Source organism: Eschrichtius robustus, chromosome 17 (assembly GCF_028021215.1).
Source record: "Eschrichtius robustus isolate mEscRob2 chromosome 17, mEscRob2.pri, whole genome shotgun sequence".
Classification (NCBI taxonomy): domain Eukaryota; kingdom Metazoa; phylum Chordata; class Mammalia; order Artiodactyla; family Eschrichtiidae; genus Eschrichtius; species Eschrichtius robustus.
The window spans coordinates 3,494,988-3,516,849 of NC_090840.1; the positions used below are offsets into that span (position 1 = coordinate 3,494,988).

General features: G+C 41.7%; 1 protein-coding gene across 4 annotated transcripts in view; it reads left to right on the forward strand.

The window, feature by feature from the left end:
• Positions 1–21,862, forward strand: part of RGS20 (regulator of G protein signaling 20) — a 77,872-nt gene that overhangs the window by 45,543 nt on the left and 10,467 nt on the right. For 3 of the 4 annotated variants that reach the window (XM_068525717.1, XM_068525718.1, XM_068525719.1), the window contains 2 exons: positions 14,488–14,636; positions 21,065–21,151. In XM_068525717.1, the coding sequence (XP_068381818.1) occupies positions 14,488–14,636; positions 21,065–21,151 (236 nt within the window). Of the gene's footprint in view, positions 1–14,487; positions 14,637–20,384; positions 20,420–21,064; positions 21,152–21,862 lie in introns of those variants that run through there. The other variant, XM_068525720.1, reaches the window with a different exon arrangement.

The window sequence follows — 21,862 nt, forward strand, 5'->3', positions numbered from 1 at the left end:
TGCCAGGGTCTGTATTCTCTGTAAATATATAGAGAATGTACAGATTATCATTTTAACCTTGGCTACATCTGCACTCCAGCAAGCCACCTTCCACAACGGTTAGGTCCCTGAGCCATAGCACACAAGAAACTGTGAGAAGCAAACCACGTTCCCAACTGGCTTCTGCCTGTGATGTTGGCAAGGTCTGTAACCCGATGACCCAGGCTGACAACCTGGCCCTCTCCGTGCTTCTTCAGAGCCCAAGCCAGAGCAGCGTCAGGCAGCCTGTCCCTCTGTCCCTCAGCCTTCCCTTCTCAGCTGTCCAAAATGAAAATGTATTTCCCAAGCCAAAGCACATTCATCCAAAGGTCAACTTCCTCCCTAACAAGTCTCACCACCTACAATGATGCTTCAGAAGGCAGGGTAAAAAAGAAAAACCTCAGAGGGAGAAAGGACATCCTTACACAATTTAACCCGTTTTCTAGTGACCCGGGGCAAGCAAAGAGGCAGAGTGATTGATATGGAGCCTTCCTTCCTAATCCAAGGAAGGCCCCGGGATGTGGACCCGGGTTGCAGCACGTGAAGAGAGAACAGGGGGCAGACGGGAAGGACATCCAGGAGACAGACTTCATCTGGTTTTGCTGTGAGTTGGAAGTTGAGGGTAACTTCAACTAGACAGATAGTAACACTGCTCACCAAGGTAGAAGGAGGGAGAGGATGGGTGGGTTTGCCCGAGGAATGATAAGTTCCATCTTAGACATTAATTTTTCCACGTTGCAGATATTTTGTCCTGTTTTTTCTGTAATTTGCAATGATGGCTCAGAAATTCTTCTTAGAGAGCCTATTCCTTGCTTTACTTTATTTCCTTGAAATACTAAAAAGCTAGCAGAAATTCTCACCCAAACCTGAGAATTCACATTCTTTAGCGACTTGAAGATTGCCTGAAACAGCCCCACAGCAAAGATTTAGTAAGTGTGCAGTTCTTTCAGAGGTGCCCTGGGCTAAGCAGTCATCGGGAAAGCAGCCACCTACAGTCTCCTTGAGAAACTCCCGTGGCCTCCTGGGGTACGGAAAGCCCATGGTCAAGATTTCCATCACTACTTGGCCAAATACTCTGTAATTGTTGATTGGTATTAAGAAAGAACAAGTAGGGCTTCCCTGGTGGAGCAGTGGTTGAGAGTCTGTCTGCCGATGCAGGGGACACAGGTTCGAGCCCTGGTCTGGGAAGATCCCACATGCCGCAGAGCAACTAGGCCCGTGAGCCACAATTACTGAGCCTGCACGTCTGGAGCCTGTGTTCCGCAACAAGAGAGGCCGCGATAGTGAGAGGCCCGCGCACCGCGATGAAGAGTGGCCCCCGCTTGCCACAACTAGAGAAAGCCCTCGCACAGAAACGAAGACCCAACACAGCCATAAAAATAATAATAAAATAAAATAAAAAGAAAGAACAAGTAAAAGCATGCATAATTTATTAATTTTCTTCCAATCATATTTTCTTATTATTTCTAATAATTCCCGAAGGCAGTTGTAAAAGTTGAGTCATACAATATGTTCATTTAGTAACAACAGAAGAAAAAGACATTACTGTCATAGCCTTAAAACCTTTGGTGGTTCAAGTTACAAACTTGGCGACAGCGAGATCAACAAAATAGTAAAGATTTCCACTCAAAGTCACTGAAAAACAGATGGTCACATATGTCAGTAGTTTTTTAAAAGGTAAGGAGATGTGTAAGCATCCATCTGGGAGTAATCATAATTCTAAAAAGTCTATTGTTATTATTAAGCTTTCGGTTGACTTCCCTTATTAGAACAGTGAACCAGCTTTTTCTTAAAATAGTCCCGAAATTATTCAGACAATAAAACCAAAAGAGAAAATTTTGAGAACTCATAATTTTGCACAGAGGAAGAGTTAAGCTCTCTCCCTCTAAAACCCACTAGCTACTAAAAATTGTTAGCTTTCTGTGTCATATGAAGTGGAAGACACAGCTTTGATTTGATTTTTGGTCTATTTGTGCTGAAGTTAATGCAGGTAATTCCAGCTCGTCCTTAATATTTCATGAGCCAGAGTGAGTTGGATTTTTTCTGGTGATGAGTGTGCCACAGGATAACCTGCCAGCATTCTCAAACTTAAAACCCGCTGACTTCAAGATCCCACGAAACAGTAGAAACATTGCTGTTGACTGGATTCATTTCATTTCCCAGCTGCTAATGACAGGTGGGAGTCTTGGGCAGGCAGAGGGCCTGTTTGTGACTTAATTGGCTTCAGGTGATCCGTGTTCATGCCTGGAGCATGTGATTCAGAGAAAGATGTATTCACCTGTGGCTGTTTTCAGAGTAGGTGACTAAACCCAGAGAGGGTTCAGCAGTGAAATCTTCCCTGCTGCTTTCAGTTGGTCTGTTTTTCAAACTCCAATGTGTAGATTCTTTTTTAATTTTATTGAAGTATAGTTGATTTACTATGCTGTGTTAATTTCTGCTGTACAGCAAAGTGATTCAGTTATACATATATACATTCTTTTTCATATTCTTTTCCATTATGGTTTATCAGAGGATATGGAATAGAGTTCCCTGTGCTCTACAGTAGGACCTCGTTGTTTATCCATTGTGTAGATTCTTTTTTTTTCCTTTTTTTTTTTGGCCACGCCGTGCAGCATGTGGGATCTTAGTTCCCTGACCAGGGATCGAACCCGCACCCCCTGCATCGGAAGCGTGGAGTCTTACCCACTGGACCGCCAGGGAAGTCCCCATTGTGTAGATTCTTGAGTGAAAGAGAAGCAGCAGCCAAAAAAGACTTCCTGTCGGATTAATCAGCCTCAACGCCCCGCATCCTCAGAAGTAGCTCCCATCTGGGTTCTGGAAGCCTCGTGCCCAGCACACCAGATTGGCCCTCCTCCCTCACGGACAAGTGCCTTTCAACAGTCCCTTCCCCAGCCTGTGCCCTGGACTTCTTCCAGTCCTACCAGGGGTGAGGGGCTCGGGCTGAGAGAGACCTGGGTCATAGCTTCCTCCACCCCCGCCCCCGGGGTGAGCACCAGACCCCAAGGAGAACCTGCAGGAGGCCCGCCCAACCCTCCACCATGTCACCACCACCACCCAGCACACCCTGGATGTGCTCGCCTGCAGGCAGGGTCAGTGCAGAGCCTGTAACTAACGTGAATCTGTGAAAAATCATCTTTTGCATCCAGGGGGGAAGTATGTTAGAAAAAGCTTTCCCAGGCTGGGAAAAGTTAGAAGGTAGAAGGACCAAAAGGAGGCTAAAATTAGGAGCAAATGGGGCTAAATGCTCAGAAACATTACTGCAGAGAACAAGGAAATGAGAGTGTCTCTGGAGGACGCTGTGCAGAGAATAGTCCTGGAAGAGCGTTCTTTTGATGCACGTTGGTACCAGTCAAGGGAAGCTCAGAGAACAGCAAAAGGAAAATGAACAGACGTGGCTCCGGAGGAAAGGAGCTTTGTTCCTAATACAGAGCAGCAACAAAGACCTGGTCGTTTGAACAGGCTCCAAAAAAATATCGGGAGGGATCTTTATAGGGCGAGACTGAAGAAATAAGATAAAATTACCGCCCTAGCATAGTGCTGTGAGAGGAGGTCGGATACTTACGGTCCAGGAGGGAGATTCTCCTTCATTTATTAGATAGTAAACTTTTCTAAAGAGAAACTTCTTATCAACTCTTGGATTACCCTGAAGTAATGTTTGTGTAGGAAAAGGCAGAATAAAAACTTGATTCTCTGTCCTTATTTACCAGTTTTCAAAATCAGTTGGTTCCCTAACATTTTCTAAAAGTAACAGTGAGTGTTTTAGTATCACTGTGAAATCACGGATTTACACACATATGATGTTTCAGTTCATTGCAGTTAATATTCTTATTGATACTTAAACTTTCTCATACTTGGCAGGGGCAGCCTTGCTTATATTTGCTCCTGGCTCTGAAGTTTAGCATTTTTATATAATCAAATCTGCCAATCTTTTGTGGTCTCTGGGGGGAACAGTAGTTACATTATGATACATCTAGGCATCTAAACTATGAGTTACTAGCCAACTATTGAATGAATGAGATAAGAGCTACATGTACTGTCCAGGAAGATTTCTGAGACATTTTTAAAGTAAAAAATATAAGGCACAGAGTCACACATAGTGTCCAAGGCCATTTAGATAAACATACTGAAACTATGTTTTAAACTAAAGTTAATTACACATTCTTAATTTCATAGAAGTGGTTCTGGAAAGAATCACATCAAACCTTAAAGCTGGTTATTTCTGGGGGTGGGAGAAGGATTGGAAAGTTCAGAGGAGCTGTGATTTCTCTATGTACCTCTGTTCTGGATAGAAGCCTAGTTGAATGTTCACCAGTACGCATGTTTTGTTGGGGATTTTTTTTTTTTAATTTATTTTTATTTATTTATTTATTTGGCTGCGTTGGGTCTTCGTTTCTGTGCGAGGGCTTTCTCTAGTTGCGGCAAGCGGGGGCCACTCTTCATCGTGGTGCGCGGGCCTCTCACTATCGCGGCCTCTCTTGTTGTGGAGCACAGGCTCCAGACGCGCAGGCTCAGTAGTTGTGGCTCACGGGCTCAGCTGCTCCGCGGCATGTGGAATCCTCCCAGACCAGGGCCCAAACCCGTGTCCCCCGCATTGGCAGGCAGACTCTCAACCACTGCGCCACCAGGGAAGCCCTTTGTTGGAGATTTTTGTTTGTTTTTTAAAAATTAGTTTTATTATTTTCAAGCTCAGGTTTAAATTAATATTTTGCCTTTGATGAAATCTTATATCTGCAATTTCATTTGCAAATGGTTTCTGCATTTTGGGCCAAAAGAAATGAAAAAACTGATTGGAATGTCTAAAGACCTAAGTGCATGTTAATGTTTATAAAAATATCATGTTAAGTGAAGTAAGTTAGACAAATATCATATGATATCACTCATATGTGGAATCTAAAAAAAAGTGATACAAATGAACTTATTTACAAAATAGAAATAGACTCACAGACATAGAAAACAAACTTATGGTTACCAAAGGGGATGGGGTGAGATAAATTAGGAGTTTGGGATTAACGTATACACACTACTATATATAAAATAGATAACCAACAAGGACCTACCATATAGCACAGGGAGCTATACTCAATATCTTGTAATACCTATAATGGAAAAGAATCTGAAATATATATAAATCTGAATGACTTTGCTGTACACTTGAAACTAACACAACATTGTAAATTAACTATACTTCAGTTTTTAAAAATGGTTTAAAATTTTTTAAAAATAAAAGATAAAAAAATAAAAATATGTGCAGTCTCAAGGGAAACAGCATAATGTATTGGAGAGAAAGAATGACTCTGTGTGTGTGTTTGTGAATTCTAATCCCACATATGCTATCAACTAGCCATGTGTCTGTGGACAAGTCACTTTAGCTCCTTTGGCCTAAAAATTAAATAGATTAGATCATGTTCAGGTAAAAGTAAGCATCATAACTGGAATTATTATCACATTAGTGTATTTTAAAATGCATGTGTCTGCACTGAGCTATCAAATTTCTGAAAGAGTCCCTTGGACTGACAGGCTGGTACGAAGAAAGAGCATTGGCTGAGGGCTCGGTGACCTGGGCTACAGGTCGTCATCTGTGTCACCTCAGGGGGTGAGTTTAGCCTCTTTAAGCCTTGGTTTCTTTACTGAAAAGAGGAATTAATAACTGTCTTTCCTGGCTAACGAAATTGTGGGAAGGAAGAAATTAGGTGATACATATAAAAGTCTCCTGTAATCTGTAAAACCCCATAAAAATATGAGCATTATTCTCTTAATTAGCCTTGAATACTGCTCAACCAATCAGACCTTTCAGGTGGGATGTTAATGGAACGACTTTTTCTACATATGGTACAGTAAAACTCTTTAGCACAGCAGAAGTACAGTCATTATTTTATATGAGGTATGATGTTAAACAAAGCATCTGTTTTTGTTTGAAGTGTTCATTCATTCAGCCAACCTCTTCTTACCATCCGCTCTTCTAACCACAGAGGTTCCAGCCCTTCTGTGCTCGCTTCCGTGTGATGACTGAACCCACCCATAGAAGGGATAAGAGAATCCCTTAAGATGGTATTAGACCCTACTTTTCTACCTCTGTTTTCATTTCTCGAATAAATGAACAAATAATCTGGGTATACCCAAACACAATAGAAACAAATCATTACTCGAGAAGCAAAGCATTTGGGTTGTGCCTTTGTCTTTTCTGAGACACTTAAGTTGGAGAAACCTAATTCACTCCGGTGTGGGCAGTAGACCACGTGTCCTAATATGAAAAGAACCTCAGTGCTTTGTCAGGTGAAAAAGAGAGGCACGGGGTGGTGTGTATACTATGCTCGCATTTTCTTAAAAGTGTATAAATGTGTGTAGCTATCTGGAAGGACATACAAAAAAACAGATAATGATTTCCTCTAGGAGTTTTCATAGCAAATCCTTCGGTATTGTCTGGTTTTTCCTACCATGGGCGTGTGTTATTTTCATTTTTAAAGTGACTTTTAATATAACATCATTAATAAAGTATCACCTTGTTTCATCAGCTCAGCTCTAGATTAAAGTAGCCAGTCATCTGGACGCGAATGGGGGTGATTCATTCTGGAAAGAAGCATTAAAATGGCTTCACAGGAGCCCCTGACTATGTTAGACATTGTCGTGGGTTAAATTGTATCCCCCCCAAAATATGTTGAAGTCTAATATGGCTGAGTGTTTGTGTCCCCCCCAACAAAATTCATAGGTTGAAATCCTAACCCCTAAAGATGGTGGTATTAGTGGTGGAGCCCTTGGGAGCCCTCACGAATGGGATGAAAGCTCTCATGAAAGAGGCTCCAGAGAGATCCCTAGTCCCCTTCACCTTGTGAGGACACAGCAGGAAGGTGCCAGCTCTGAACCACCAGGAAGAGTGCCCTCGCCAGATTGTGACCTGCTGGCTCCCTGATCTCAGACTTCCAGCCTCCGGAACTGTGAGAAGTAAATATCTATTGTTTATAAGGCCCCAGTCTCTGGTCTTTTGTTATGGCAGCCCAAACGAACGGGCTAAGACAAAGTCCTAACCCTGGTACTTGTAAATGTGGCCTTATTTGGAAAAAGGGCTTTTGCAGATGTAATCAAGTGAAGATGAAGTCATACTGGATTAGGATGTCTGTATAAAGAGAGAGAGCTTGGGACACACAGAGGAATTTCTCCTCTCAAATTTCCTTATGTTCTGGCTTAACTCTTTCAGAGCCCATCATGTCCTACTGATGATAAGATTGTGTTTCTAAAGGTCGCTGAGGATGGTTTTGAATGTATGTCCTTTAAGGTTCTTGGTTCTCCTTCGTCAGGATCTTGTCTATGATTCTACACCTTATGGAACATGGACTCAGGTCTCAGGCCCTTCTAAGAGATAAGATTTTTTGCACACAATACTTGATGTTTCATCATATTCCCAATGCGTAATTCAATAATGGCTATTTTTAGAATTTGGAAACCATAATGAAAATAAATAGCTATTCATGGAATCCAACCACCAAGTTCAAACTTACCAGAAAATAAGAAATAACTTTTCTGAGCTAATCATGGTCTGGTTAAAAATTTTTCTAACTGGTTACTGCTTTCTACTCCAAATTACCAGAAGATTGCGATCAAGATTAAGAATTTACCTTGGGGAACTTCCCAGGTGGCGCAGTGGTTAAGAATCCGCCTGCCAATGCAGGGGACGTGGGTTCGATCCCTCATCCGGGAAGATCCCACATGACACGGAGCAGCTAAGCCCGTGCGCCACACTCCTGAGCCTGCGCTCTAGAGCCCGCGAGCCACAGCTACTGAAGCCTGCGCGCCTAGAGCCTGTGCTCCGCAACAAGAGAAGCCACCACAGTGAGAAGCCCGCGCACCACAACGAGGACCCAGTGCAGCCAAAAAAAAAAAAAAGAATTTACCTTATTTACCTTGGCTTTTGCTTGAACTTTGAAAGAATTCTCTTGAATGCTGTGTTCCTAGGACTGGAAAAGCAATGTTTGAGTAGGATCGTCTCTTAGCTAAGATCTGAATATTTAATAAACTGCCAACCTGTTTTCCCCATTTCCTCAGGCTGCCATAAATTACAGAAAATGTTTCTGAGGTCACTGACATTGGTTTTACATTCATCTAACTTCTGAGCCTTGGGATCCTCAAGCAAAGGCAGCCAGTTACTGGGGCCTCATGTATGTGGCATGCTTGGGTCATCCCAGCAGACACTGAAATGATGGCCAGCAGTCTGTGCCAGACACACACCAGGGGAAGAATAGAATAGCAATATCAAAGGAGCACTGATTCCATGTTACTTAGAAAAAGCAAATGGAAATGAAATGTGTGTGGAGTTCTCCCACACATATGATGGAGGTGAAGAAAAAGATGCAAGCTAGTTTGGCTAATCAGACCACATGTCAATGTCTGAAAGGATGAGCTGAACTAACATAATTGACAATGGCATATTTTTTAAATCTTGTAAATAGGTAGCATTCATTTAATATATGTTGTTAGTCTTCATATTAACTAGCTATGACATTTAAAAAATTAATTCTCAGACATATGTATATGTATAAATGATTCACTTTGTTATAAAGCAGAAACTAACACACCATTGTAAAGCAATTATACTCCAATAAAGATGTTAAAAAGAAAAATTAATTCTCTACAAATATTTAGTGACACTAAATATGCAACTCTCCCATAAGCAACTTTTTTTTTTTGAAAGGAACCTTAAGAGGTTTTATTGTAAAAGTAAATAAAAGCTTTGAAAAATCCATTTAAGTTATTTTGACCGTATATGTGGAACCGTGGGCCAGAATCAGGAAGATCCAAGTTCAGAGCGATGACACCTTTCCACTTTTGTGGCAGCCCTGATAGAAAATGTGTCCCTTGGGACTTCTCTGGCAGTTCAGTGGTTAGGACTCGGCGACGGGGCCCCGGTTCAATCCCTGAGGTTCCTAGAGTAGTCTGATTCGCAGAAACAGAAAGTAGAATGGGGGTTGCCAAGGGCTCCCTCTGAGATGCCGCATCCACTTTCCAGGCCGTCCGCTCTCCCCAGACAGCAGGAAACGCCCAAAGGTACACTCCTCACCTCTTCTCTGCTGGGCTTCCGTCACTTTCCATAGTTTCTGGGAAATTCAGGCTTCCCTTCCCTTTCCACGGCTCCAAGAACCTATTTGCATCTTGAACAAGCCTGCTGTAATTTAAAGCATCTCGATCTGACAATTAAGATGACTAATAATGAAAAGTTCCAGTAAATTTGAAAACTAGATGAAAGGGATGGATTTTTTTCAGGAAATGAAAAATACCATATTGACTCAAAGCCGGGAAGAAACTATGAAAAGAACAGAAATCAAAGAGTAAATTGAAAACATTGTCAGCAAGCCACGCCTGAAAGGTTCTAGTAATTTTACCGGCAGATTCTACATATCTTCAGGGAAAAAATAATTCTCTTAGAAAAAAAGAAAGATAAATAGATTTTAAAACTCCCTAAAAAATATTACCAAATCAATTTCAGCAGTATAATAAAAGAATAATCATCTTTTAGACCCAACGGGAGTTTACTTAGTAAAGTAAGTGTGATTCAACATTAAGAAATGCATTTGGGGGGCTTCCCTGGTGGCACAGCGGTTAACAATCCGCCTGCCGGTGCAGGGGACACGGGTTCGAGCCCTGGTCCAGGAAGATCCCACATGCCACGAAGAAACTAAGCCCGTGCGCCACAACTACTGAGCCTGCAGGCCACAACTACTGAAGCCTGCACACCTAGAGCCTGTGCTCTGCAACAAGAGAAGCCACCACAATGAGAAGCCCGCGCACCGCAACGAAGATCAGCCCCCGCTCGCCACAACTAGAGAAAGCCCGCGCGCAGCAATGAAGACCCAACGCAGCCTAATTAATTAATTAATTAATTAAATTGAAAAGAAAAAAAGAAATGCATTTGGGACTCCCCCGGTGGTCCAGTGGTCAGGTCTCTGTGCTTCCACTGCAGGGGGCTCAGGTTCGATGCCTCGTCAGGGAACTAAGATCCCACACGCCACCCAGTGCGGCCGAGAAAAAAAAAAAACAGAAATGCATTAATGTGATTCACTTCATTAACTATTCAAAGGAGGAAATTCATATGATCATCTCAAAAGATCTTTTTTTTAATGCGATAGAATTCGACATTTTGGAAGCTTCATTAAGGAAAATTTTCAAACATACATAAATGTAGTGAGGCTAGTATAACAAACACCATGGTCAATGACACAACTTCAACCATTATCAACATTTTGCTTATCTTTATATTCATGTTTTATTAACATTTTTAGCTTCCTCTCAGGCTCTCATATTTCACCACTGCTCAGCAGGGCCTGGGTATCGTGACCACTCCCGTCACTAAACATTCCAACAGCTAGTGACTGAGTGAAAACCATGCCTATTAATTTAGAACTTTGAGGAACTGAGAGATGATAGCTTGTTAGTAAATTTTATAGGAATGGCATATATTTCTATGTACTTGTGTATTTATAAAACTTTAAATGATTTAAGATGTCAAAATTACTGAACCATGTATAAGAATTCCAAGAAACCATACAAGAAACTGTAATGATATTCAGAGGAAAAATTAAATAGATTCTGAGACCAAGTTGAGACTCTACAAAGATGAACTGAGACATAGAACACTGGGAAAAGAAATGAGGGATTATAAATTAGGAAAATAGTTAACATCCCAGGACTAATCCAATACAAATGCCAAAAGAACAGAATCATCAAGCATTAGTCAATGTGGAAGAACACACTGGAGAAACACGTTACAACTGTAAACAGTGCAGTACCTTTTAACACAGTCTCAGCAACATACACCTCTCATTTTGTCTGATAAAAGACTTTCACGTTCAAAAGAAGACAATGAGATATATATATAAAATCTTTCCAGCAACTATCAAAAAGGTATAAGTCCATCAGTACGTGCGTGGATAAGGAAATTGTGGTACATCTATACAATGGAATACTGCTCAGAAATACAAAGGAATGAACAATACAACAATCACAAAATAACTATGCTGAATGAAGAAAGCCAGATAAAAAAGAGTAGACGTCGTATGATTCCATTTCTATAAAATTGTAGTAAATGCAAATTAATATATAGTAAGAGAAAGCAGATCAGTGACTGTCTGGGGCCGGCAGGTGCAGGAGGGAGGGGTCCCAAGTGATGTGAGGAAACTTTTGAGCTTGATGATGTGGTCTTGACTGTGGTCGTGGTGTCACAAGTATATACATGTCAAAACATCAGTAAACATGTGCCATTTATTGCATGTCTGTTAGACCTCAATAAAGCTGTTTTCAAAAGTGTATAAGAGCAGACTTTGATGAGATTTGCCTCTGATTTCTGAAGGCTATATTTAGTCATGAGCAACCTTGTGATGTTCTCTAAGAGTTTACTCACTAAATCATCAAGATTCTTCCAGGTAGGTTGGCACTCTGTATCCCCAGGTTCTGCATCCGTGGATTCAACCAACCTCAGATCAAAAATACTGGGGAAAACTCCAGAAAGTTCCAAAAATCAAAACTTGAATTTTGCCTTGCACTGGCAACTATTCACATGGCCTTTACATTGTATTAGGTATTACAAGTAATCTAGAGATAATTTAAAGCGTCCAGGAGGATGTGCACAGGTTATGTGCAAATACCACATCATTTTATGTAAGGGACTTGAGCATCTGTGAACTTTGGTATCCTGGGGGTCCTGGAACCAGTCTCCCACGGGTGCTGAGGGACAACTGTATTTACAAAGAAATAGGTGTGTACGAACAAATAAAATACGTTAACTATTAAGATAGGCTGGCACAACTTATTTTATACTATGTAAGCAATATAAGAAAACTTGCTTAACTTGGTAAAGTTATCTTCTCCCAGAAACCTCCGACACACATCACACATACAGGGAAAATACTGTCAGTCTTCTCATTAAAGTCATGAAGAAAACAAAAGTGCCTGACAGTATTTCTACTTTTCAATATTTACTGAACTTCCTGGCCTGTGAAGTAAGACCAAGGAGAGGAAAGAGGTATATACCTTGGAAAGGGACAGAAAGTAAAGTGTGATTATTTATAGACAGTATCTAACTAGGAAACAAGAGATTCTAACAAGAGAATTAACAGAAAGACTCGTAAAACTAAGAGAAGTCAATAGAGAGGTCAGATAGAGTGTCATTAGCCTTCCTAGACTCTGAAGTAACTATTTAGAAACGTGGGGGGTGGGTGGGGAGGTATTTACAACAGCAGCAAAAATTGACCTCTAAAATATTCAGGAAAAAACCTATCAAAAATATGCAGAACCTGTTTGAGGACAACTCTTGAACTGTACATAAGACAGGGTTTAAAATGAAGAGCTATTTCATGACCGACTGGGGAGACCCAGTCTCACAAAGACGTTGAAACCCACTGACATGACCATGTCACAATCCTTCCTTCTTTTGAGAAGCAATGGGGATTTTGTTTTTAATGAGGCAAGGTGCATCAGTATCTCTGAGAAAATAAGTTACCCAGAGCATCTTTGGCTGAAAGCATCTTTGGAGACTGAGCTGGCGTGTCCTTGCCTCTCCGTGTCCTGAATGAAGTGAAACCGTTGTCAGTCTCTGGCTCCACTGAAATGCCGCGGATGCGGTGAGAACGTGATGCCAGAGGAGCCCAGCTTCTCCCCCAGGGGCATTCAAGGGGGTCCACTCAGGAGGCTGGACCACCCAGGCGGGGCGCTGTGGACGGGTGTTGTAAGCATGGTTCTGGCTGTGGAGGAAGGGACAGTAAATCCCTCTGACGGGTCTCTCGTTCTGTCTTGGGACTTACATCCCAGGATGATTAAAAGACAAGGGCCAATCCTGAGTAGTAGTTGCCATCCAAGCTCCTACTGCTTGCCGCAGGACAGGCCAATAAATCAAGAGACGCGCTGTTGAGGCAGGGAACAGCGACTTTATTCGGAGAGCCAGCAGACCAAGAAGATGACGGACTAGGGTCTCAAGGAACCATCTTCCGCAAATTAGAGTTCAGGCTTCTTTTATACTCAAAGGGGAGGCAGTAAAGTCGAGCACTTCCTGGTTCTGGGTGGCCTCCGGACGGGCTGTGTGAATTTCTTCCTTCCTGCAGCCATTCACAGGTGGGCCTGGTCAGGACGTTTCTTGTGAGCTAAGCAAAGGTACTTTAGCTTAACGCTCATTACCTGGGAGGCGGGGTTCTCAGAGATGGGCTGTTATGTATCATTTAAGCTTCTAGGCAACACCCCTTTAGTGATGAACTTGTAATAGAACCATGGTTCTTCCATGTTGCACAGTCATCCCTGATAGGTGCTGAAACAGATATCATTTCTCGCAAATGTTTCTCGTAAATCCAGTGTGGTCCTTATCAAATTCCCGCATGGTATTGATGAGCTGTTTCCAAAATTCCACTGGAACACAAACAGGCAAGAACAGCCAAAAAGGTTTTTTGGTTTTAATTCATAACCTTTTTTTTTTTTTTTTTTTCCCCTGGCTGTGCCATGGCAGCTTGTGGAATCTCAGTTCCCCGGCCAGGAATTGAACCCGGGCTACAGCAGTGAAAGCCCAGAATCCTTACCACTAGGCCACCAGGGAACTCCCTGGTTTTAATTCATGAAGAGAATTTAACTTACCCAATATGAAAACATATAATAAAAGTATGATAATTAAAACAAAGTCCAACAGCATATAAGGATAAGTAATAGTAGGGATAGATAAGTCTAATGTTGGAATAGAATATCAAATTCAGAATTTGATTCCAAAGATCTATTTAAGGTTCTTTATCACAGATTGGATTTTTTTTTTCTTTTACCCCACCAACAATTCAAACCGTTGTATCAAAAATAAAAACGGACACAGCAACTTCTCGTTTCTTATGCTGCGTTTATATTTTTCTCCTTCAACCATTCCTGTAGTTCTCAGGCAAGGCGAGGGATGAAGCGGTTTCCGACCGCGCAGTGTCCAGGGAGGAAGGCCAGGGCACCGCCACTACAGGTGGCAGGATGGGGGTGGGTCACTGTCCTGAGCCGGGCTCGCGTCCTGGGCATCCCTGAGCAGGACTGCGCACGGGCGCGGCTCCAAGGGCTTTGCAGCTGCCATCCAGCTGTCCCTGTAACTGCCCCCCCTCCTCACGATGGTCCAGCGGGGGGGGGGGGGGACTCGAGCTACGAAACGCACCTGTGGTAGGTCCTCACCGCGATGTCTGAGGGATGTGATGCCAGCGTCTGTCTCCCTGACCCAACTGTGAGCGCCTTAGCACGGGGACCCCCCCCCCAATTCGTCCTTTCACTCCTAGAATTTAACACCGTGCTTCTAGACAGGGAATAAATGTTTGGTCAATGAACGGATGCTAAGCATCAAATTTTGCCAGAATTCGCAGAAATGATCTGGAGAGAGGCACACTGCATCTTCTCAGTGATGCAAACGACAGCGGAATCGGAATCTCCAGCTTATGTGGTGCTAACTCTGCCCCCGCCCCCCTTTTACTTCCCCTGTTGCAGCCGATGGGATCAGAACGCATGGAGATGCGAAAGCGGCAGGTGTGCGCAGCCCAAGGGCCCGCAGCCTCCGCCCCAGGCCAGCACGGAGTGGGGAACCGGGGGTCCAACGCTTGCTGCTTCTGCTGGTGCTGCTGTTGTAGCTGTTCTTGGTAAGGTTTGCGGCTTTTAATGAACGCGCTCCTGGTAGGAAAACGGTACCCTGATTGGTGCCAGTTTATGATGAATGCAGTAAGTGCTTTTAAGCAGCTGCTATATGCCTGCCTCTGAATTGGGTTCTGTAAAGGACGACAAAAAAACCAAACAAACAAACAAACCCAAGAGGAGGCTGCATCCTAGCTCTGGAGAGACATATGCAAATCCCCGAAATCAGGCTAACTAATGTATATCAAATATCTAAAGAACAATCTAAGGCAGCTGATGATTGAATATTAATATCTGGGCAGAAAGGAGTGAACTCAAGGCCCTCCAGTTGGTAACAAAGGCTTCATGGAGGACTTAGAATTTAATCTGGGTCTTTAAGTTTAGGGTTATGAAGGAGAATGAGCCTGCATTTTATATTCTGCTGCTTCTGTTTTATTAATATTGTTTTTTAATAAAGAAAAATGTCAAAACCTAAGCTTGGCAGAGAGAGGAAAATCTAAAAATATAGGCTCACTTACTAGTAGTGGAAGATACACAATCATTGCTTTAAAAAAAGAGATACAACTTGAGCATTTGAGTCACTGTTGAAGTTCTGGAGAAATGGGGCTGATTTACACCCAGAAATCACAGGAACATTAGGTTGCATTTCTGAAATCTTGGATATGAAACGTGCTTCGTGACAGCCAAATGTGTGCGTAGCTTTAGGCAATTCAATTATTGTAAATTTACTTGGGCTTGACTGCAAGTTAGACCAAGACCTCACTATCCCGTGGAGAAGGAGGAAAACTGGGATTGCTCAGTGACGTAGACCCATTAGAACTGGGGGTGGGTGGGGTGGAGGCTGAAGGTGAAAAGTCCGGGATGGTTTGGGGGGCTCCTGCTTGCCTCGGGCTGGTGTTAATTTCCAGAAAGTTCCAGGCCGGTGCCTCTGAGGATGGATGTTACCCTGATGCTGGGAGGTCTGTCCATTCGGGACAGAACCCCAGACTCAAGTGGGAATATGGGGGAGAGTGGCTGACCAGAGCCGAGCAGCCTGGAGTTTGAAGTGAGCCTTCAGCCCTGACAAGGGGTCTAGAGGACCCGGCAGGAGACGGGAGGAAAGGGCGCGTTGGCACCCCCGAGGTGTCCAGGAGCCCCGCTAGTCGGGGAGGGGACCTACCAGGGGTGAAGAGACGGCACTGAGGCCCCTTTTCCGCCCTTTCACTGCTCATCAGGCTCAGCGAGATGACGCCTGAGAGGTGTGCAAAGGTGTCCCTGTGCAGGAGGGATGCCGCCTGGCGTTTACCCCACCCCCCCTTCCGGCTCTGGTGCCTTGGGGGTGGCACAGGAGGTGGGGACCATGGTCTGAGCAGTGTCTGGGGCTGAGGGTGTATGGGCGGCAGGTGGTGACAGGTCCCAGAGCAGCCTCTTCCTACTAACGTCAACCGGGGCGAATGAAATATAAATCCGACCTGGACCTCCTCATCACGGCCAGCACCTGGGCAGCACGTGGTATGTGTGTCTACGACAGACAAGAGAGCAATGGCTTCACAGTATGGGAGCGAAGGAACAGAAAACTTAGTCAAACTATAACTCAGGAGTGTAGGTAAAATAAGTCATTTTCAGACACACAAAGGCCAAGAGAGGTAACTGCCTTCAGACCCTCCCTAAAGAATTAAGGATGTATTCAAGGGTAAAAAGGGTAAAAAGTGAACCCAGAGGGCAGTCATGGGAAACAAGTAACACTGATGAATACAAAAGAAGCAAACACAGCTGTAAAACTTGGTATTTAATTTTGTGTTAGAAAGTGTAAATCCAGAGCCATAAACAAATAACCTCATGTTAACAATCAACAAATCAAATACCTCAGTCTTTCTTAGGAAAAAACTATAAGAACATTTTCTTTCAAAATTAATGGTATTTATGCTTAGTCAGAAATGGAACATCGATTTTTCCACATCAAGGGAAGGCAATAAAAGAAATACTGGGGCTTCCCTGGTGGCACAGTGGTTAAGAATCTGCCTGCCAGTGCAGGGGACATGGGTTCGAGCCCTGGTCCAGGAAGATCCCACAGGCCGCGGAGCAACTAAGCCCGTGTGCCACAACTACTGAGCCTGTGCTCTAGAGCCCGCGAGCCACAGCTACTGAGTCCGCATGCCACAACTACTGAAGCCTGCGCACCTAGAGCCCGTGCTCCGCAACAAGAGAAGCCCGCACACCGCAACAAAGAGTAGCCCCCGCTCACCACAACTAGAGAAAGCCCGCGCACAGCAACAAAGACCCAACACAGACAAAAAAAATTTTTAATTTTTAAAAATTAAAAAAAAAAATACTGAAAACTTTATCAGCATATGGCAAAGGTGGCTTTAGCAAAAGAAAGAATGAGCTATTCTATAAATACCCAGATTCTTGGCATTAGGATGACCAGCTCATCCCAGTTGCCTGGTTGCTGTTAGCATTGAAAGTCCTATGTCCCAGAAAACTCATGAGCCCAGACAAACTGGGAAGGTTGGTCACCCTACCTGGTATCCAAATCCATAGAAATAGATTTATATTCCTATATTGCATCATGTAAAAAATTAATCTCCCAAGATCAACTCCAGATGGCTTAAAAGCCTAAATGTGAATATCCAAGAGGAAAACACAAGATAATATCTTTATGATCTTGGTGTTGGGAAGAATTAACTTTTAAAAAGAAAGAGGAAAATCTGTAAAAGGAAGAGATTCATAAATTTAGCTACATTAAAATATTAAAATGTGCTAGCAGGAAAAATAAAAACACATTTCATCCAAAGACTTGTACATGAACATTCATTGCATCATGATTCATCCTGTGAGAGGGGTCATAGCAGCATTAATCTGATTGAGAAAAACTGAAAATATCTGGATAGGTGCTTTGTGGTGTAGTTATATAATGTGATACCATCCGGCTTTTAAATGCATGTGCTTTTAAAGGAGAAAAAGGAGAAAAAGCAACTTGTAGAACAATGCATATTTACAAAGTTTGGAAATATGTGCGTAGCTATATATTTTTATTTATTTATTTATACATTTTTAGAGAGGGTAGGGTAACTGAATGGTAATGATAAAAAACAAAAAAATAAGTGTGGTGGTTATCTCAGGAGAAGAAAGGGGGAAATAGGTTGGGGGAAAAGTGCGTGGAAAACTTCAACTGTTCCAATATTTGATTTCCTTGATTTTTTTCACAACATGCTTTTGAGATTTATCCATGTTGAGAGTACACAGTGAGTCCATTTTTAAGAAAGGTAAATGGCAATTAGTTTTCTAAGCCCTTGTATTAACTTTCTCAGAATCCTGCTTTCTGGCCTTCAGGCGTTTCATTTTATAAAGGAAGTCATGCAGAGTCTTGATCTCTTGAAAATAAACTTTTTGTTTTCCTTTCTAGAAGACTGAAGAAATTTTTCCTCTTTATAACAACTCTAAACTTTACCAAAAGAGACCTAAGCAGGGGTCTTCTTTTATTGAATAGTTCTTCAAAGTGGTGAGCAACTATTTTGGCTTCTATCAACATTTTCTTATTCTACTTTAACAATAAAAATAAATTCAGGTTCAAAAAGTTGACACAAAATATATTACTGTTTTTCAAGAACAACACATTGTCGCCTAAGAAATATTCCTACTTTTAAAAAAATGAGACATGGAAAAAATGCCAAAGCTTAAGTACATATTGCATTATTTATTCATAATACAACTTACAGTTCTTTTAAGAATCTTGTGTCAAATTCATCCTTCCTTTTCCTCTTTGCTTTTTCATACCCACTGTGTAGTACTGTTTTCTCTTACGAAAGAAGTCTATGACGTCGGGCAGTATTAATACTCCTGCAGAGAGAGTACCACCCAGATGCCTCTCAAATTCGTTTTTGTTTTTGTTTTAAGAAACCATCGTTTACTGAAACTGTTAGCCCTGGCGTCATGAAAGCAACAAGCAAAAGGAGTTCCTGCATGTCTAATGACAGCACTTAAAGAAAAATAGAGCTACACACAAACACACAATTACTGAAAATTCATAAACAGTTGTGCCTGAAAATAGAATAAAAGACTTCTATAAAATGGTGTAAAGAATGTTAAGGAAAGGCGTAATAAAAGAATAGAAAAGACAGTACAGAGGCAATAGTAAGATAAAGCAGACTCAACTAATCAATGGTAAAAATCCATTTTGATATTAATGGGAAACTAAAAGCATTCCTGCTAAAATCAAGAACAAGGCAAGGGGGACTTCCCTGGTGGCGCAGTGGTTAAGAATCCACCTGCCAAGTCAGGGGACACGGGTTCGAGCCCTGGTCCAGGAAGATCCCACATGTTGTGGAGCAACTAAGCCCGTGCGCCACAACTACTGAGCCTGCGCTCTAGAGCCCACGTGCCACAACTACTGAAGCCTGCGCACCTAGAGCCCATGCTCCGCAACAAGAGAAGCCACCGCAGTGAGAAGCCTGCGCACTGCAACGAAGAGTAGCCCCCGCTCGCTGCAACTAGAGAAAGCCCACACGCAGCAACGAAGACCCAACGCAGCCAAAAATAAATAAATTAATTTTTTAAAAAAAGAACAAGGCAAGGCTGTCCAGGATCTTCCCTACTATTCAACACTGTGCTTTAGGGATCAGACAAGAAAAAACAACTGGAGGCCTAAGAATTGGGAAACAAGAGGAAAAGCTCCCTGTTTGCTGATGATATGAGAATTCCCTTGAGAATGCCAGGGGAATTGTTGCTAAGCTGACACAAACACAAAAGAGAGAAATCAAATTAAAAAATAATAGCTTTCAGAAGGTAAAGAACTCTTACAATTCAAAAATAAAAAGACAAACCAATTTAAAAATGGGTGCAGGATCTGAATAGATATGTCTCCAAAGAAGATGTACAACTAGCTGATAAATACTTGTAAAGATGCTCAAATGTCATGAGTCATTAGCAAAATGCAAACCAAAAGCACAACGTGATACCACTTCATAAACACCTAAATGGCTAGAATAAGAAAGACAGACAACAGTAAGTGTTGTCAAGGGTATGGAGGAATTGGATCCCTCCAACATTGCTGGTGGGCGTGTGAAATGGTGCAGCTGCTTTGGAGAACAGTTTGGGCCTTCCTCAAAATGTTAAAAATAGAGTTACGACATGACAGCATTTCCACTCCTGGGTATCTACGCAGGAGAAATAAAAACAGACAGCCACACAAAGACTTGTACGTGACTGTTCATAGTGGAATTATTTACAAATAGCCCTGACGTGCAAACAACGTAACTGTTCATCAGCCGATGAATGGATAACAAATTGTGATATATCCAGGCAATGGAATATTATTCAGGCACAAAAAGGAATAACGTAGTGAAACATGCTACAACATGAATGAACCTTAAACCAGTATGCCAAGTGAAAGAAGCCAGCCACCAAGGACCACATATGGTGTGATCCAGAATAGACATGTCTTAGAGAACAAACTAGTGGTTACCACTGGGGAGAGGGAAGGGGGAGCGGCCATAGAGGGGTGGCGGAGAAAAGGGTTATTATGGGATTATATGAAATCATGTGTGTGAAACTTTTGAAAATTGTAAAGCACTGTAGAATTTAAAGAATCTTTCATTCAGTGAAAAAGAAGAGACGTATCTCTAGAGACAGGAAGCAGATTAGTGTATGTTGAGGGCTGGTGTAGGTCAGAGGTAGTGTGTCACGAGCAGTGGCTGCCAACAGGTCTGGGCTTCTTTTCGGGGTGATGAAAATGTTGCGAAATTAGATAGTAGTGAGGGTCATACACCCTTGTGATTATGCTAAAAACCACTGAGTTGTACACTTTAAGGAGGCAACTTTATGATGTAAAAATGATGGTTCAGTAAAGCTATTAAGAAATTACCTTCAAATGTACAAACAATAAAGTTAGAAGATGAGATGGAAGTGAAAATTCCATTTACTATAACAACAGAAATACCTGGAATAAATTTACAAATGAAGGTACAAAATGTGTATAAGGAAACAAACTCTCTTGAAAGATACAATAGAGATTTTGATTGCACACTTTCCTGGCTTTCTTTCATACTTTCATACGTGTGCCTGTAAATACATAAAATCTCCATTTTCACTGGGAAACAAAGTCTGGAGAACGTATACCTTTTTTTCAAGGTTCAGGAAACAAAATGAAAACCGAAAACATTCCTGAAAATCTGACCTTTTTACTACTTTCTAATGGACATGTTTTATGAAAAGAATTATTATTCCAAATGTAAACTCTCTCAATGAGTGTAGACCATAGTATTATACATAGAATTAATTTTGCTAATACTTTATTTTCATACTTTTGGTTTTCTTAAGAAAACAAAGAAGTGTCACTTTTATCAAGAAAAGAAATTAATTCTACTTGGTAACCTGGAGTTCTCTGAAATATTTGTAAAAAATCTTTCCTTGATACAGAATGATCTCAACTAACACGTGTTTGTCTTATTTCTTGCAGTCTCACTGTTAGAAACCAAGAAGAACAGAGACTCAGGAGTACTTCCTATGAACTCAGAACAGAGGACCTTCCCACCTGTGAAGAAAGGTAAAATCTCACAGTGTTTAGCTCACTAAATCGACAGAAATGCCAACCTTATTATTTTTTCCTTACAGTTTTATTGAGATACAATTGACATCCAGCACCGTGTAAGCCTAAGGAGAACAGCATAATGATCTGACTTGTATACGTCATGAAATGATGATCAAAATAAGTTTAATGAACCTCCATCCTCTCGTAGATTCTCAACCAGATTTTTTTTTTTTGCATTTTTGTTTCAATAGAACACACAGTTTCTCTAACTACAATTTAATAATATCAAATCATAATGTTGCAGCACATTTTCACTCTGCAGAATTCTTTTTTTTTTTTTAAGTTATTTATTTATTTATTTATTTTGTGGCCACGCCGTGAGGCATGCGAGACCTTAGTTCCCCAACCAGGGATTGAACCCGGGCCCCCTGCATTGGGAGCTCGGAGTCCTAACCACTGGACTGCCAGGGAAGTCCCTGCAGAATTCCTTGTAATTCATTGTGTGACCGGGAGAAAAATCAGTTCCATTGTTAATCTGATGCCTGTTAATCACAAATAGAAATTGATGCTTCTTGGCAAAACATATGACATCATTTTATTTTTATGTGATTTACTTTTTTAAATAAAAGAACATAATGAAATACACAAGTTAGGGTTTCAGGAAAATTTTAAAGGTCCATTTTTTTTCTTAGCTATAAATTTATACTTTAGTAAATGTATTATTTT